At 40.3% G+C, this 17,948-nt stretch overlaps 1 protein-coding gene across 4 annotated transcripts in view; it reads left to right on the forward strand.

The window, feature by feature from the left end:
• The window catches only part of HIPK3 (homeodomain interacting protein kinase 3), a 65,858-nt gene that overhangs the window by 31,989 nt on the left and 15,921 nt on the right, over nucleotides 1–17,948 (forward strand). For all 4 annotated transcript variants that reach the window (XM_027905333.1, XM_027905335.1, XM_027905334.1 and 1 more), the window contains exon 3: nucleotides 14,544–14,667. In XM_027905333.1, the coding sequence (XP_027761134.1) occupies nucleotides 14,544–14,667 (124 nt within the window). The remainder of the gene's footprint in view (nucleotides 1–14,543; nucleotides 14,668–17,948) is intronic.

The following is a 17,948-nucleotide window of genomic DNA, read 5'->3' on the forward strand; positions in this document are numbered from 1 at the left end:
GCTGCGTGGATAAGTTGTAAGTGTTGACTTCATCAGCTGGTTTTTGCTTGTTCCTGTTTACTGTTTAGAAGATACCGAAAGTGTGACAATTGTAATTACACTTGCATTTATTCACCACTTTTAAATCATAGCAAGCTTGCATTGAGGCACACTGATGATTTGGAGACATTTATGAAGCCAGTCCTCTTTTATCTTCAGTTAACTCCTGTTGTAACTTCAGTCTCTCAATTCATAGATTTTTAACATACTCCTCTTTTTCCCCATGTGCAACAGTGAAACAAAAACCCCCATGATTTCACTTGTCTCTCATTTCAGTGGGTATACAGGCACCAGTGGGGGGGTAAGAAATGCACAACACAGTGAGGTATGTGCTTATTCTGTTGAATAAAGCCTATCTTTGGTAGTCCTCTTGAATTTGGTACCAGTGTGCCTTGGTAAGGTTGCTGTGCCATTCTTTATTGAAGGGTGCTGCTACAGAGTCCTCAACCCCTCCAGATGTAAGACATTTGAGCACCATTGTTCTGTTTCAGATGTTTGAGGTTGATTGTAGAGTTGGTTTTTCTCCCCCCCACCTAATGAAACTATAATAATTCAAAGTTGAACTTCCACACACACACCCCCCCCCCCAGATTGAGAAACCTTCACACCTGTAGTGTTATAAATCACTAAATAGACCTGTTTACATCAGGTTTAACCACTGCAGCTCCATAAATGTGCTCAACTGTTCCAGTTACAGCTTGGCAAAAAGGACACTGGTTAGTCTGTGGAATTGTAACCACCTTTGGGAGAAAACTTACCAACTGTAATGCACTTTATTGCTACGTGGGGCTTAATGAGCCTTAAAGTGAACACTTCACTCTTACATTGACCATCCTTGGAGAACATAAAATGGGAGCAGAACGTAACAATCTCTGTTTTGAAACAGGACCATCTTGCCTTTTATTTCAAAAGACAGTTGCTTGAGGTCTCTAAGGTAAAGGCCTGTTTCCTTGGGACTTCACTAAGGCAGCTTTTTGTCTTTAGGTACTCACAGTACCATACCCTAATAAGTCAGTGACATACTTTTTGTAGACTGTAGTGATTTTTATCTTCAGATTAAAAGTTATTTCAAAAACGCAGCTTTGGGGATTTTTTGGATGTCTGCTGGATTTTATGCCTTCCTTGGACGGTTATTTTTAGTTATAATTTATGCTTAAAAAAAAATCTGTAATCTTAAATCATAGGACAAGATGATTTGCCTAAGGGCATTTGCGGCATCAGAGCCAGAAAAAAAAATAATAATAATAATAAAAAAGTTTGTCTAGTTCTGAAATGAGTAATGAAAGTACTCGTATTTATCACTATGCTCTAATGGACTCTTCCTCATAAGGTTATGTTACTGGCTTCTAAGTCTCTTCTGTTTTGAATTTGATGTAGATCTGATACTGTTCTTGTTTCCAACTATTTATTCTCAAGAGGCTATTTCTGTATAAGGCTTCAAGTATTCCAGCATCTTGGCTACTGTTTGATAATGGATAATTTTGCTGCTCACGTCCCAGCATCATCATTAATGTATATGTTGTTTAGAGAAGGCTGATTGACTGCAGTTCTTCCTGGGTGATTCTAAACAAATCTGTAAGTCTGTGTTGGCTGTGGGATTACTGCCAAGGATTTCTTTAAGTATATTGCCCTGCTTGTGATGGTTTATGCTACCCTAATCACTGATAATTTAATTTCTTATTCATATGTTAGTCAAGAGTCTTTACTGCTGTCAGTCTTAAAACCCATGATTTCACAAAGGAAGACACGTAGAAAAACTTCCTGTGAGGGAATGCATGTCACACAAAAATCCCACTGAGCTGATGAGAACAATCCTGTCTGACTTCACCTACAGTGCCAGTGACCCAAAAGATTTATAGGAACTTCATGAAAATAGAAGAAAGCTGCAAAGATCTCCCCCACCAATCAAAGTGGTATCACTGATTTGAGGATTTTTTTCTCCCCCCCCCCCCTTGGAAAATTCATGTATGCTGGAAACAAAACAGTTGAGTTCTTCACATCTCCAAGGAAATCACAGATACCTTTTTAGGGGAGATTTCTTAACTGGACTTTGGTTTTCATCTTTCCAAGGAGCAGGAGTTCCCAGTGAATGCTCCTACTGGGCAGACTCCCACAATACCGTGGCCTTTAGGGCAGGGTTTGGCCAAAGCTTGTGTCACGTGCAGAATAGTCCAACTCCACGATGATTTTTGGCTTTGCAGTTTTTGTTTATTCAAAATAAACTTTCAGTTGGCGTGTTTTGGTTTTGTATTTTGGTGCGAGTCATTCGAATGTTGAAACTGGAATATCTTCTTGGCACAGTCTGGTACTTGGAGATGGATTATGGGCTTTATGTGGTGGATATTTCAGTTCTCAGTTCTCAGGACATATTTGAGAGTGCTTCACAATCTTTATTGATGTTATATTGATGCATTTTTTAGTAGTTCGAGTGAAATGACAGTTCTCGAAGCAGCTACTGCTGTTATTTTTTAAAGTTCAGGACATGTTTATTGCCCCTTGCAGTGGTGAAATTCTGTATAGTTCTTTCTCTGTATGTTGAGGGGGGGGAGGTCAGTGGTGGCAGTTTAGCTTTCCTTTTTCTCTTGGAGGCACAAGCTCTGCATCCCCAGCTCAGGGCACTGAGCAGTCAGTGTGCTACAGCCCAGTTTGAGCAGCAGCTCTTCTGTAAATGAGGGGAAAGTTCCCCGTCTATTTGATCCCTGCTGCTTCTGTTATTATTGTCAACAAGTGCCTTTTCCTGACATGAGTGTCTGTCTATATTGAGAACAGAACGAAATTTTTAGCCATAACTAATGAGCTGCTTGCAATTATTAGTGTCCTGGACCAGACTCAAAGGGTTCACTCAGATGAAAGGCTCCCATTATTATCCGCTTATTATCTAGATCCCCTTTTTATCTTCTTCCTTTAAACCGCCCTACCTGTTTGTAACTTTTGTTTGCTGACAGCAAAATTGTAACATTCAGCTCGATTAAAAAGAATTCCCAGTGTAATCTGGTTACCCTGATTTCTCCTCTTCAGTGTGGTGGTTCTTTTTACTATTAGATACCAGGCAAGAACTGCTTTAAAAATTATATCAACATTTACGTAGCGAGAAGAGTAAATGGAAATGTTTTGATGTTTGGGTAGAGTGTGTTACGTTTTTGTACGCAATTTTACTTTGAAAGCCTTTGCAAAGCAGGGCTTGCAGAAATGCTGGGGTTCTTTGCTGCAGTTGCATTCCTGTTGTAGCACGTTGTCAGGGTCTGATGTGACATCAATCTGAGTGTAACAGATACATAGTTAAGCAGTTTATTTTGGGAGCCAAAACTCTTCCAAGAATAGACAGGCTCTCCTTTCAACAGGAAAGGACAAATAAACTGAAGTGGGATACTAGGGAAGGAAAAATAGGAAAAAAAACCAGAGAGGAAAAAGCACTTAAGGAGACCAGTAAAAGGGCAAAATGAGCAGCCTGGCACTGGTGGGATTCATGGCCGGGGTGAAACACTTAGAGGGACCATTGCATGCAGATTCTTTCAGCAGGCTGTGGTGTGGTGGCAAGCAGGTGTTGGGACATGCTGGAAGGCTGAAGTCTTGCAGTCTGGCCTACCAAAATAGACTTGTGTAGCGTTCCTCAGAAGCAGTCCATAGCCTCAGCTCATCAGGGAGGAAAAATCCAAAACCCCAGCCTTTTAAATTTTCTGATGTGATTTGTCTTAGTTTTGTGAACAGCTGGTTTTTCCACAGTGCCCCAAAGCTCAGGCTCTGTTGTGTTTCCCCGTGGTTATGTGAGTTGGGATCGCTAAGCTGTGGGTAAGGGATGTGACTTTTTCGGCTGGTGTCATATTTACACCCGGGGTCTAATCATAGAAACGGGGATGGGAAAAACTCGCTAAGTCAGCCAGTGGCTTCACTTGCCAGAGCATCATAAATTACTACCAGCTGTGTTCACAGAAAAAAAATCAAGGTTATTAAATGTTGCTGTGTGCTGTATGTTGGGTTTATTTCTCTGCATTGTCCTGTGAAAGCAGCAGATCCTCCCAGAACACCGAGCCACTCGTAGATCTGTGGGGTGTGAATCCAGCAGTGCACTCAGAACCCAGAAGTGTTTAAAAATATTTTTTATTAACCAAAAAGTCTCAATTAGATTTAATTTCATTTATGTTAACTCATGTGCCTCAGTTGCTGATCTGTAGGGTTTCTGTAATAACTCTCTTGTAACGTGCTGACATAGGTATTTAGTGTCTATATGACACTTTTTGGGGGGAATGTCCAAAGAGAAATGGATTTTGGTGTTCCATTTGTTTCGTGAACAGGACGTGAATCTCCTGTGTGAAGCTGTGGCATCAGTACCTGACGTTTTGCTAGACTCTACTTCTTAAATTGTGTGGGCTTTTGACTTTAGTGTTTATATTAATTATTTAATATTTATATAAAATATTATATTAATATTTATAATAATACATTGCTAATTAATATTTGACTTTCAAGTGCTCACATGTTGCTATTAATAGGATGCAAATTGTTTTAGAATATCAATTTCTCTAGAAGTCTTTTGCTTGTCTTTTAAAATTAAACAGCTTTAACAAGCCTACTCTCTTACCTATCCTGATGTCACGCTGTTAATGTTTGAGTCTTGACCATTTTTTTTTAATCCTGTATCACTACGTAAATTATCTATAATGGAAATACAGACATTTTTCTAAGATTATGGATTTTTTTTTCTTTTTTTATTTTTTCTTCTGACAGATTTTTAATTTGAGGACAGGATTGTGTCATGGTCCATAACCTTCAGGCTACAGGTCAGGATAATGGACTGTGAAAGTCTTATTCTAATACTGTACAGAACATTGTTGGGAAGGTAAATAAGAAAAACATAGCAGTTTGTATGGAAACAGAATGATCTGAAGGTCTGAGGCAGAGGAACGACGTGACATTGCTCTGCCTGTGCAGGAACACTTGTGTTGAATTTTGATGAGCTTTCTATAATTAAAACAATGTAACTTTAAGTCAAAATTTACCAGTCTGGGCTGCAGAATTTCCTTGGAAATGTCACTTGGCATCATCCAGCTGGGCGTGCATCAGCAGTTTAAAGAAACCCTTTTCAGAGAGCAGGAGGATGCGAGCAGATTTTCTTACCTTCTCGGGTATCTGTGTGGCGTGTTGGTTTCCAGTGCAGTGTGCACTGAAGGGCTGTTGTGCAGCAGCTGTGTGCTGGAAAGTGATTTCAGATAGTTCCAGTAGTTCCCTGGTTTACCAAACCCTTGGGCTGAGCTGCTGACCTGCAGCAGGTGAGTGTGTCATGGCCCCGTCTTGGAGGGTGACAGAATTTGCGAGTCTTGCTGCAGAATGGAAGAAATATTCCTTTGTGTCTTCAGGGCAAACTTTGATCTTGTTTTGTTTGGTTTGGGTTGGGGTTTTTTTTGTTTTTTGTTTGTTTTTTTCCCTCCCTTAATTGTTAGTTAAAGTAATATTTTATGAGTCACGTGATTCTTGACATAACAGCAACATCCTTGCGTTCTCTGGGGTTTTACCTGAACTGTGCCAACATGAGGGACCCTCGTACTAATCCCTCATTTTAGAGTAACACCTCTTCCCACTGCCTTGTGTCTGGTGGTGTATTTCCAGTGGGATCTGTCTGCTTGCTTCTTCAGGACCACCATGGCTTTGTACCTCGGTCCAGATGTAGGACTGTCATCATCAGGGGCCAAAGCACAAAAAGCCTCTGCACAAAACTGACTTACAAGGTCTCGTCATTCTCGACAAGGATGCTACAGGAAAATACTGCCATGCTTGTTACCCTTTTGCAGTTTGGGCACTGGAAGTCCCTTCTAGAGTTAGGAGTTGTTATTCCCACAGAATCAACAGTAACAAAATAAAGGGTGGGGGGAGTTAAGTTCTAACATGTCTGATTTGCGAGGCCTTGGAGCGTCCCACGCTGTGCCGTTCTCACTCTTCTCTTGTGCTCCTTCAGAGCTGGGAATCGTTGCTGGTGTTAGATCCTCTCCCCCAGGGGAGCCCAGTTTGTGGTTGCCACCAGCCCCACTGCTTGGTCTTCCACAGCTACTTGTGCTTGCCCTGCCCTCGATCACCGTTCCAAGCGAGATCATTTCAAGTCAGGTTCTCTCAAAAATAATTTGGACCCTTCACCAGCTTCTCTTGGGGTTTTGTTTTGTACAGAATCTTTGTGCAAGTGTTTTAGACGCTTTCATTTTCTGGGGATTGCCTGCTTTTCCCTTCCCATCCTTCCCCTTGTCCTGCCCTAAAAAAAGAAAGAAAAGAAGACAGGAAAAAACTCCCAAGGTGTTTGTAGCATATAGGAGACATTTTAGGAACAGCACACTGTGTGACAGAGACCACCTCATTAAATTAGATGTGTGGGCCTGTTAATTCAGCTCAGGAAGTTAATCTGACTGCAAACTACAGAAGAAAGAGGTGTGTAGGTCCTCCTAGATGGTCCTTGCTGCAGATGGGGGCAGAGGAAATGTCTCTGTGACCATCTCTGGCAACCTTTGGCTCCCTCAGGGACAGAGGAGTGCAGAGTGTTCTCACAGCTGAGTCACACAAGGACACAAAGGGTGTTGTCAAAATGCAGTTGTCGGTGAGTAACCTCATTTGATGCTTTAAACGCTGACACTTGCCTATCCAAAACGTAAGTGTATTAAATAGCAGACTTTATTTACCAACAAAGCATCTGAAGAGTTTCTCTGTACACAGTTTTCGTTATTCTCTTGCTTCCTCAGTGTCTATTTTGCTTAATTTTTGTGTAATTCAAAAACTGCTTAACATATCAAGTACATAAATAAATCACTCTTAAGTCTTTTTGAGGAGAATCAAAATCATGAAAAGACAGAAGCCTAAACATCTTCTGTTGTTAGTGAAAACTTTTCATTTTGCTAGAGAGAGTGAATAAGTGGAAAAAAGTCTACTGAAATAACTTATTCTCATCTGAAAAAAATCAAAAAGGAGCAACTAAATAATGATTATCATTAGTATTTATGTTAAGTGGTAAGAGATGTATTAGCTAAGGTTTGTGCTTGCTCTTTCAAAACAAAATTCTTTTTCAGTGTCAGGAAACAGTGCTAGGATAGTTTGTTTGTAATTTTGTATTCTTTGATGAAATTACCTAAGATTTATTTATTTGTCTCATTTAATTTCTCGTTGTATTTTTTTCTTCTCCCCGTTCAGTTTTGAGCCCTGTGTTCTAATGATTTTTTTTTTTTTTTCCAGTGGTTGCTTCTTTCTGTAAGTAGTTACGTGTTTGGGCCACTTTCTATATAAAGATTTTTAAATCTCCAGGGCAGATCAGGGTTCAAAGTTAAACTGGCAGCTGTATGTCAGTCTTTATATGTACATATATATATATAAATATATATATCACTTGTAGGCTGTGATGTGAAGTAGGTCTTTTCTAGCTATTCAGCATGCATAGTTCTATGGAAATGTTTTATTATGCTAAAATGAAGTTTTTCCTACCAGGAAACGAGAATTCCCTCGTTTGGCACCTTGTGTGAGCACCACCACAGCAATCCCATGGCCTTAAGAGATTTACAGGAGGTACTTCCAGCCTTTCCTCCTGATTTCACTGTCACCTCCCATGTGAGGGAGGCTCTGGTAGTGCACCAGACTCCTTCAAAGGAGGAATGAAGTCATGAAGGAGGGGATAACTTCCCATGTCATCCCAAACATGCTTGTTCTCACTGGGTTTTGTGATACGTGGTGACACAGCCTTAAGTTGCCAAGTGTGGTGGGATTGATTCTTTTCTGCCACCTCAGAGACACAGATGCCCCTGTCCAGCTGAACTCTTATTTCCTGGCTCTGCCTGAGCACTTACATTTTCACTTTCAGTTTCTTAAGAGTTTTAAAAAAAAAATACACCCTTCCCCAATCAGAATTTTCTAGTTAACTTCTTCCTAATACCTAAACATAAAAGAGTTAAAACATGGAGAACTGTACAAAAGCCAGGATTGTGAATCTAAACGTAGCATTTTTGCATTATAAACCTACCAGTTTTGCATTCTAGATTTGCAGCGGCGTTCCTTTGGAAGGTCAGGGAGCAAGGCTCGTTGTCTGGCACTGTGTACTTGCATTTCTGGGATCAAATGAACACGTGACACTGCCAGTCTGCATTCTGCCATCTTAACAGGCCTAAAAGCAAGAGGCAGTTCAAATATAGAAGTATTTTAAGAGGTTCACTTGATTGATTTTTATTTTTTGTCTTAAATCTGTAACGCGACTTTTTTAAAGACTTCTATAGATTTTACTGATATAATTCTTACTCCAACAAAATGAAATTAGAAGTAAAACTTACTCTGACCATGAAGAAGATTGTAGAGAGCGGAATATTGTACAGAAGACTGTAGTTTGGGTCAATGGATTTGCTTGGGCGTGTCTTATATTTGTGCAATAATAGCGATTTTATTACATAGAAAATGAGATACACCTGTGTTTTCAGATCAGTGGTCTGTGTATTCTGGAATTCTGTTGCTGGAGAAAATCTACCACAGCAAAAGTTTGCACGTTGGTGGCTTCTGGTGCAGGTTCCTTCCACCTCTACACAATTGATGGCTGTTTTTATTCTACATGGATACAAACGGAATAATTTAGAGCCCTTGTGGATATTTTTCTGCTGATCCATTCTTAAATACTCTTAATGTTTTTTACGTCAACAGTGACCTATGATTCCAAGGGTAATTAAATGTATTCTGGGTTTAAAAAACCCCACTTTTATATTTACATCAGTCTTTGTCTCAAAGGGGGTGGGAATTCCTTGCTCTTCCCTAGCGAGGCAGGGCGTTAGAAACTTCTGGCTGCTTCTCTTCCCTTATTAATTATATAATTTGAGTAATGTTACTGATCATTCATTCTTTCCAGAAGCTTTATAGTTCTAACCAGGCTTTCTTCTTTTACCCAAGTCTCTTGAAGTCTTTAATTTATATTGTTCTTTTCTGCGTCTTTTCTATTTGATGTATCCTTTTTCAGATGGGGGTGACCAAAACTGAACACAGAATTCAAAAGTGAACACACACTATTCAAGGTGAGGGAATATCACTAGTTTTATATAAGGCATAATATTTTTTTTTTGGTCTGTCTTTGTTCTTTAAAAATAAGTAGTGATGTCCTGATGATTTTTGCTCCCAATTGTAAAATATTTTTTTGAGTAATCTGTAAAGTTATCTAGATTTTTCATTTAAAAGTTAATTTATAACAATAATTCTTGTGGGTAATTAATTAATATTATTGTACATTAATTTTCACAGTGGTTTGCTCTGCACCATGTATGCTCTACTTCATGTTGTTGTGTTGATCTAATTGCATATTTGAAATTCCTTCTGAAGACCACCATGAATGCACTACAGAGCCAACTGTTCTTTGTATCATTCATCATTCACAGGTTTTGTCATTACATGGTTCCTTCCCATTTCATCCTTCAGATTATTGAATTGTACTTGCCTGTGATTTTTTTTTTTTTTTTTTTTGAGCATTGCCACCTTGATTTGGATCCCTCTAGCCCAGAGTCTTTCCTGTGTTCTTGCAGATCTTGTGGACAGGTTTGCATTTCTCCACGTTCACAATAAAGATTGGTAGTTGAAGAGAATGGATTGTAGGTGAGAATACTCATCAGAACGCTCATTACCATATCTCATTAACTTATTCATGACATTTAATCCTCCTCTTAGACCTCCGTTGTTTAGCAGAAGAATTATACATCCCCCAACCCTCTGGTTATTCCTTTCAGAAAGTGCATGCTTGCATTATGCTGGTGATGGTAGTTGGGGGGGAAAGGAGTGTTATTCTCAGGTTGGTATCTGGTTTGACTTTGACTCTTGCAAATTGGATTCATTTACTTGAGTTCTCCAATGACCAGGTCATTAATAAAAAAAAAACCCCACGAACCTCCCCATTTGATGACTTCCTTGCAATAATATTTATTATAGTGTGTTGTATCCAGAGCAGATAATTATTAGGCATTGCCACCATGAACAGAGGTAAACAGGGGTAGAAAAGTTTGGCTTACACGAGAAGAGTGTAAATTTTGTGTAAAATGCTCACGTTAGAAGCATTGTATCCATTTACCTTCAACTGTGTGAGCACATGGAACCCAAAATTGACGGAGAACCAGTATTAAATTCAGTATGGCTGAAATATCAGAGTTAAAATAGCTTGATGAGGATTCTCTGCCTGTTTGGAAAGAATTTTTCGGCAAAAGCTCCAACAAAGAGCTGCCACTGCCAAGGATATGCCAGCATTCCTGGTGTCCTGCATCTCCAGAGTAGGCAGGAGCACCCTGGGGAATGGAAGTAGCTCCAGTGTTCCTCATATGGCACAGTTGACCTTCCACTTGCAACGTGGAAGTTGGTTTGGGTGGGGAGCAGAGAAGGTTTTGTTCTTGGAAAGGGAGTGGGGGGATGTGAGGGGAGGATGACTAATTCTGTACTCCCCACTCTTTTTGGAGGGCAGCGGCCTGGTGGTCAGTAAATAAACCAGTGGCAGATCCATTGACCCCTCTTGTACCGCCAGGAAAGAAATGGAATAAGAACGGCTCAGTCTTGCCTCTCATTTCCTTGATCCGGGAGGGGGGGTCTGTGCAGTTTGATTACGTTGTAGGACCTTCAGCGGGAACATATTTGAGAAATGATTCCTGCATTCCACTGAATTTTTTTCATGAAATGAGTGGTTCTGGGAAGCCGCTGTTTTTGTTGGTTTATGCTGTTCTGCAGTTGTTATGACGTGCATTAACTGTTGGGTTCCAGCTTTTTCGTGGAAATTCTGTTCTAAATTAGATTTCTAACCAGAGATTTCTAGGTAATTATCGTGTGAAATGGCTTGACTCCTTACAGTTTTCTGTCATGAGTTACCTTTTCAACATGGGTAATTTTGGCTCTTCATTCTTTGTTCTCCAGTGTAAAGGATGGAAGAAATTTTCTGTTATTGTGCTAAAGTTTTGATTTTCCTTTTTTTTTCTTCTTTTTTTTTTTTTTAATAGTTCTTGCTTGGGGTTTGTTTTGATTTTGTTTTTTTAAATCCTCCCTCAAGGAACCATTTCATTTTTCTTCGAATTTGTTTATTTTGTTGCTTCTCTCCAAGCTGAATGAACACACTGAAGCTAAACTATTTTATGAAATGTTCTGGTCTTTGAGCAATTTAATGGAACAAATTGTATGGTTTCTTTCCTCAAAAGCTTAAAAAAACTTGTAGAATAGTATATGTATTCATGGTCTGTGATGTAATAAATAGAAATGTGACTACGCAAACAAGCAGCTGAAGCAAATATTCATTTGCATCTTTAATCTTTTTAGATATTTACAATTGAAAGGTCTGAGCTGTGCTGTGCAAAGTGAGAAAGGAGCATTTCCAGATGTTTTAACCTAGGAATTTTTGCTTAGTAACGTGAATCTTTCCACTGTAGTAATATTGCATTCTGAATTATAAATTAAGTTTTCTGGTAGTATTTTCAATTAATGTTTAATGAACATTGATAAGAAGGAAACGGATGCTTTCTCCATAAACTCTTGCTTTTAATTTGAGTACATTTAAGTAAGATTTGGTGTTCTTTGGAAAATTCTGGTCCTTGTTGATGTCTTGATATGGGATAACAGATGCTATTTACAGAGTTGGGGACTGTGTAGCTTCTGGTGCACTGAACATCTTGTAATCTGTAGTAAAAACCAAACAGTGGTGTCTGTGTGTGTGTGTTGCTGTTTTGAGAGAGAGAAGTACTGAGTTACACTGGGGTTTTTTTTGAGTAATCTGATGTTAAAGTGACTGTTGGGACATCTGGAGTTCCTGCCACTCTGATGTCTTTGGTCATAGTTAGGAAAGGGAATGCCTTCCTTTTAAGCTGCGTGGAACAAATGTTTCTTACATGAGAAAAGAGCTGTGAAAAGATCATCTTAAAAATAAAAACTGAAAAATCACTCCCTCCACTTTAACATTTTTCTCCCCAGTTCTCCAAGTAGATTTTAACGGGGAGTTGAAAAGAAGGGAAAACAGAAAAAGGTGCTTCTGAGCATGACATCAACAAACTTCCCTTTATCAAAAATGTTTGAGCTGGTTAAGACCAATCTAAACACAATCAAACCCAGTTACAGCTCTCCTGGAACGTTTGCTGTGAGGGAGGTGTCCCATTTTAGGGACTAACGTGAAACGTGGTAGGACACGGTGAACCCGAAAGAGCAGCAACTCTTCATCTTCCTCACCCCAAGCTAGCCTGAAAATGTTTTTTTTTTTTTTTTTGTTCACTGTACTGTAGTTATGGTGCAGGTAGCACATTGATTTCCTTTCTGCACAGTAGGTCAGGTGTTGGGAAGTGAGGGGCACAGGTCTTGCCTCTCCTGAGACACGTCCCTTTTCCTTAGACTCATCGGCGCTTTTCTTGGTGCCCAGGCAAAACTAAAAGATTCCCGTATTTTGATATACACTAAGCATTCTCTCTCTCTTTCTTTTTTTTTTTTTTCTTTCTGGCATTGTATCCACCCTTATCCTTCTATTATTTGCAATGCTGCCCCTCAAAAGAGATGAGCGACAGACCGGCCGACTGCGGCTATTTTTATACGGCGCGCATATTAACCATTGAGTAAACCTAAGAGGTTTTAAAGAGCTTATTTTAGCAGCAGCATTTGTTAAAGCCCCTGTATCCATAGGCTGGGTGTGTGTATATTCATTAACTATTCAGGGCTGTAACATAATACAACAAAAGGAAGTGTATTTTAGCAGAGATCTGTAACAACCGTACGCAGACTGGCACCCGGCCAGCGGGTCAAGGCAGACGTTTCTCGCTGCTATTTCTAGTCTTGTGGCATCTACAGATATTGAATTTATTTCTCAGATGACAAAACTGGCTGATTTCTTCCTGCAGTGTCACGATCCCACGTTGCAGAAATACATATATTGGATCCCCCAGAAGTTTATCGTAATCACATCTTTGGGGGCTCAGTGGAAAACCGAGCCTCTCCAGTTTCACTGCCAGTGGGGCAAGATTTATCCTTCCAGTAATGGCATCTGAAATGGTTTGTGGCGAGGATGGGAAGAACTGAAGGGCTGGCATGAATGGAAAGTATGTAAATATTTAGCAGAATATCCAGAAGTCTCGGATTTTCCCTGTAGCAGAAGCCTGACCGACTTTGCCGGTCAGAGATGGGGCAGACCATCAGGAGCCCTTCCCTTGGTGCTCAACGTGCATCCTTGGAGCTTGGAGCGTGTCTGTGGACAGCTTCTACCAGCTACTCCTTGTGAAAGGGGATGGAGATGCTTCAGCTCTTGGTCTGCTGTACAGCTACAAAATAGCCTCTCTGTCCCAGTGGAGCATAAAAATAGGGGTTTGCTCCAAATCTAGTACATGTCAGCGATTTAGAGAATATTTTGATAAAGGTTAATGTTAGAGGAGAATAAGATATGTAGGAATTTACCATGATCAGGGAGTCTGGTTTGTACGTGGGGTGTCAATAGGCTACAGCAGGATGTGCTGAAGCGTAAGATTTGTAACCTTTTGCTTATCACACCTTACCTGTTCAGCTGGATGCTCCCGCTCTGCCCAACTGCAATGGGAATTGCCCTGTTGGCTTTAACCACCTTCCCACCGTTCTGTGACACGCTGAGCTAACAACTGATTGCCTGCTTTAAAAGCACCTCCCATTATAGTGTGATCATTTAAATAATACTTTACGTCTCCAGGCGTCCCTCTGTGTTAGAATGCAGATATAAATCAATTATTTTTCCTTTTGTTAATAGCTTGAATGAGCTGGGAGGGAAGGTTTTAAACGAACAAATGCAATGAAAACGGGTGTTTGTGAAATACTTGGGTTGGTTTCACGTGATCAGAAATGCTAAAAACCCCTTTAGCAGCTGTGTCAATAACAATTTTACTAGTTCTTGAATGCAGAAATAAATTCAGATGCTGTTGGTTAAATAATTCACATTTGTTTTAGGTGGAAAATAACACCTGCTCTGTTCAGCAAGTGCAGTGTTTTCATTTGAGCGATTTAAAAATTGATCACATTGAACTGATTGGAGTACATTAAGGGATTTGCAGTTAAGTAATTAAATTGATATTTTAAATAGCTTTAAGTGTACTGCCCAGTTGGGAAGTGAGAAGTGGATTTTCTGATGAAACTTTTAGTTTGTTTTTTTTGTTGGATACAAAAGACTGTATTTTTTTTAGAATGTATTTAAAGACATACAACATTGAATGGATGAATCATCTGAGATATAGTGGAGGAAAGGGAAAAGTGTTGAATCAGGGACATAAGTTATTTTCATGTACATAGCAAACTATAGGATATTTCCTACATACTTGCAGGAAAAAAAAAAACACCTTGGAGCTGCAAAATGTTACCACAGATTATTTATAGAAAAATGCGATTTCTGATGCTTTATTTATTGAAATAATTAGCCTGTGTTATCAAATAACAGATTTTGTTGTTTGTTTCGGTTTTTGGTTGTTATTGTTGCCATGTTGGATTGTTGAATTACCTTTTTTTTTTTTCCCCCCAAGGAAAAAACTTCAGTAACCATGTTTAATTTGCAGAGCACCAGAGATCATACTGGGATTGCCGTTTTGCGAAGCCATAGACATGTGGTCGTTAGGGTGTGTGATTGCAGAGCTGTTCCTTGGATGGCCACTGTACCCAGGAGCACTGGAATATGACCAGGTAGTAGAATAAACTTCACAAACTTTCTGCAACTTAAAGGATTTCAGATCAATAAATCTGGAATTGTGAATGTTAATGATGTCCCCTGTTCCGTAGCGTTTCTTCAAGTCTGTCCAACGCTTTTAATTTGGTCTTGTTCATCATCCTAGAAACATAAATCACGTTTCTAAACCAGACTGTACATCGTGCTGCTTTTTGGAACTAAATTTCAATTTGTCCTCCTCCCTCCATCTTAAAAAAAATTAGGTGTTGGTATTGGCGGTTGCTTTTTGTTTGTTTGTTTTTTGGAAACCAAAGTCTGCGGCCACCGTCATCGCATTATCATCTCTCTTTCACTTGCCATGAGCATAATGAACGGGGCTGACTCTGGAATGTCTATTCAGATGTCAGGATTAATTGTCTTCTGAATGCTTTCTGATGCTTTCTGGAAATCCAGCAAAGCTCAAAGATTTGAGAGCCCGTCCTTCACGGGGAACGAGAATCAACTGGCACAATAATAATAATAATAATAATGCAGATGTGCCGTGGTGGAGCTTGGAGCTGTTGAAGCTGTGCCTTTGCTTTGCTGGAGTTTTCAGCTGACTTAGAAAAAACCCCACATTGTTTCTTAGGAAAGATGTAGAACATTATCTGTTTTAAACACTTAGAGAAGTCTGTAATTTTCTAGCCTGATGCGGAATTTGGAAGGAATGTAATGAGCATCCTGAGTACCCCCACCTGGTTTTGAACTTGGAAAGTGAAGAAATCTCCTGAAAACCCCAGAAGTAGCAGCACTGGCTTCTTGCTGAGTTCTGCATCTTTGATTCAACCTTGAGTTTAGGGGCAGTTCCTCCAGCATGTTGTTTAGGTCATTCGAGTCCTGATGATGTAGTCGGCTGGCTTTTGGCTCCCTGTGCTTACAGCTCCTACCTACTTTTTTTAGAAATTTGTTTGTTAAAAGCACTGTCAGGGGATATCTCAATTTTGAGTTGATTTTGGTAATGTTTTGTAGTTCAGTTTACTTAATTTACACAAAATGCAGCATTTCATGTGTAGAAAGTGAGCTCTGAGGGGAACGTGTGTTGATGCTTTGAAGCATATAAAGACCTTTTTGCAGAGTGTTGCTGTTAAAATAGAAAATGAAAGAGAAAACATCTAATAGCCATAAATTTTTAAGGATAAAGTGAAGGCTTTTTTTTTTTTTTGGAAAGAATCTGCAATACTGTCTCAAATATTTCCAAGAATTTGGCAGATTTATTTACCTCTTATTTTGGAAGAAACTGCAGGAGAAGATCTGGACTTTAATTAGGAAAAAAAAAATTAAAGAAAGATGCAAAATATGTAATTTCCAGGGAAATTTGCACCTTTGAACCCCATACTGCTGTAAATAGCTATTAAAAGGGATGCTGCTGTGGGTAAGCCCAGACAGATGCTGCTTCTGGATGTGGAATTCTGCTTTTCACCAACAGCTTCAGTCACCTGTGGTGAAGTTGGGGTCTGACTGTGGAAAATGCTGCCTGTGTCACAATTCTTTCCTCAGATTAACTTGTGATTTGTCATGATGGCAGCAGCCCAGATTATTAATTAACATGTGCCAACAGGCCTACGTAGCTTTGAGCCTCTGACTTTGGTGCAGGGAGCAGTAACAGCCTAAAGCTCAGTCTCGTGACTCTGAGGATGTTTTTTCAGAAGAATATGGAGTCTCACTTGAAAAGAAAAGCCCTTTTTTACCCCACATGGCTCAACCTCTGGATCCTGTTGGACAGTGCAAGTTCACAGCATTGTCACCAATTCCAGGCACCTTCCCAGGTGCTTCATGCAAAGGACTGCACGGATTAGGGGGGGGTCTTAGTGCCCGTAAGACTTTCTGCTTGCTTTTGCAAGCGAGTCAAAAGATTAAAAGGCATTATTAGTTAAAGAGTGACACGTCATTCAAGTTTGCTGGAAGCATCGGTTAATAACTCACCTAGCAACTTGTCTGCCCCTCATGTTGGAGGAAGGGGGGCTGTAACCTTCTCTGCACCGGCAGGAATTGCCTGACTTTAGCCAAGGCTTGTCTTCGTGCTCCAGCACGTCTGCAAAAACTCGCTGCGGAGAAATTTGATTCAGGGTTTGTTTCTCAGCGTACGTGAGTGCAGCAGCGCTGGGAGATGGCTTCCAAGGAAATTCCTTCCCCTCCTGCTCCGTGGTGTGTGTCAATGAGTAAATGAACAGGCTTTGTGCTGCATTTCCCCCCCCGTCCTCCTGCTATGTGGCCACCCTGGCAGCCTGTGTCACACTCGCCCTGGAAGGGGAGCTCTTAGTTCTTGTATTCCTTTGTGATTAGCACCAGTAACAGCTGGGCTTCCCAGGGGAAAATAGCTGTGCCTTCTGAGCTTTAATACACATTAAAAACAGGCACAGGTGCTCAACTGCTAAATTTTTGAATTAATGCGCTGCCTTTCCCCCGCTAACTTTTCAGTCTTTACTTGTTTTCTAAGCACGTTATAAGTGATGTAGAAACATTTCTGGTCAGGGTGGGATTCTCTTTACTCCCTGAGGTAGGGAATTATGGAGGATTCCAAATAACCAAAGTTGGCAGGATTGCATTTAGTTCCTCCCCACTTGGCTCTGTCAGTTATTTTTCAGCAGAAGCCTCACATGTACCTTTCCTCTCTGCTGCCCATCGGTGTTGCTCCTCTCAGGTGCATTTGGTGTATTTGACCCCCCTCTCCTTTTGACTTTCTTCCATTTTCTCCTATTCCTCGGCTGCTCCACCTTTTCCAGGGGCTGGCTCACCCCAGAAGCCCCTTCAGGGCTGAACCCCTGAAGGGCCTTGCCCTGTCTGCTGGAATCCAGACTCCCTCCATCCCAACCCTGCAACAAACTCAGTTTTCAGTTATTGCCCAATTATTGTTCCAACTCCAAAGGTGGTTTTTAATTTTTAAAGAAGTTGTGGGGTAACTCCTCCCTTGTACAGTGAGTTAACATTGCATGCACAGTAGTTAAAACACATCACGTTTCAACAGTTTTCTGTTGAAGCCTGGAAACTTGACTATTTTAGGTAATAACATCAATCACCAACTATAAGAAAGGCAATGCAAAATGCACAGTAAGACATCTTCTAAAATGAATAAATGCCTGTTGATCATTTCAATGGAAAAGGCTCACGAAGCCACTCCATTCCCATCACATTCAGCAGCAAAGTTTCTTGGATGAGGACAGCATCTTTTGCTGGATTCCTAGAGGTTGTACATGCACCCCCTTTCCACGTGGAATGTTTCCCTGTCGGTGTGTCAGGTGTGTAGAAGACTGATACACTG

The sequence above is a fragment of the Empidonax traillii genome, unplaced genomic scaffold (genome assembly GCF_003031625.1).
Source record: "Empidonax traillii isolate 1590-97213 ecotype Southwest subspecies unplaced genomic scaffold, ASM303162v1 scaffold1145:size269165, whole genome shotgun sequence".
In the NCBI taxonomy this organism is placed as follows: domain Eukaryota; kingdom Metazoa; phylum Chordata; class Aves; order Passeriformes; family Tyrannidae; genus Empidonax; species Empidonax traillii.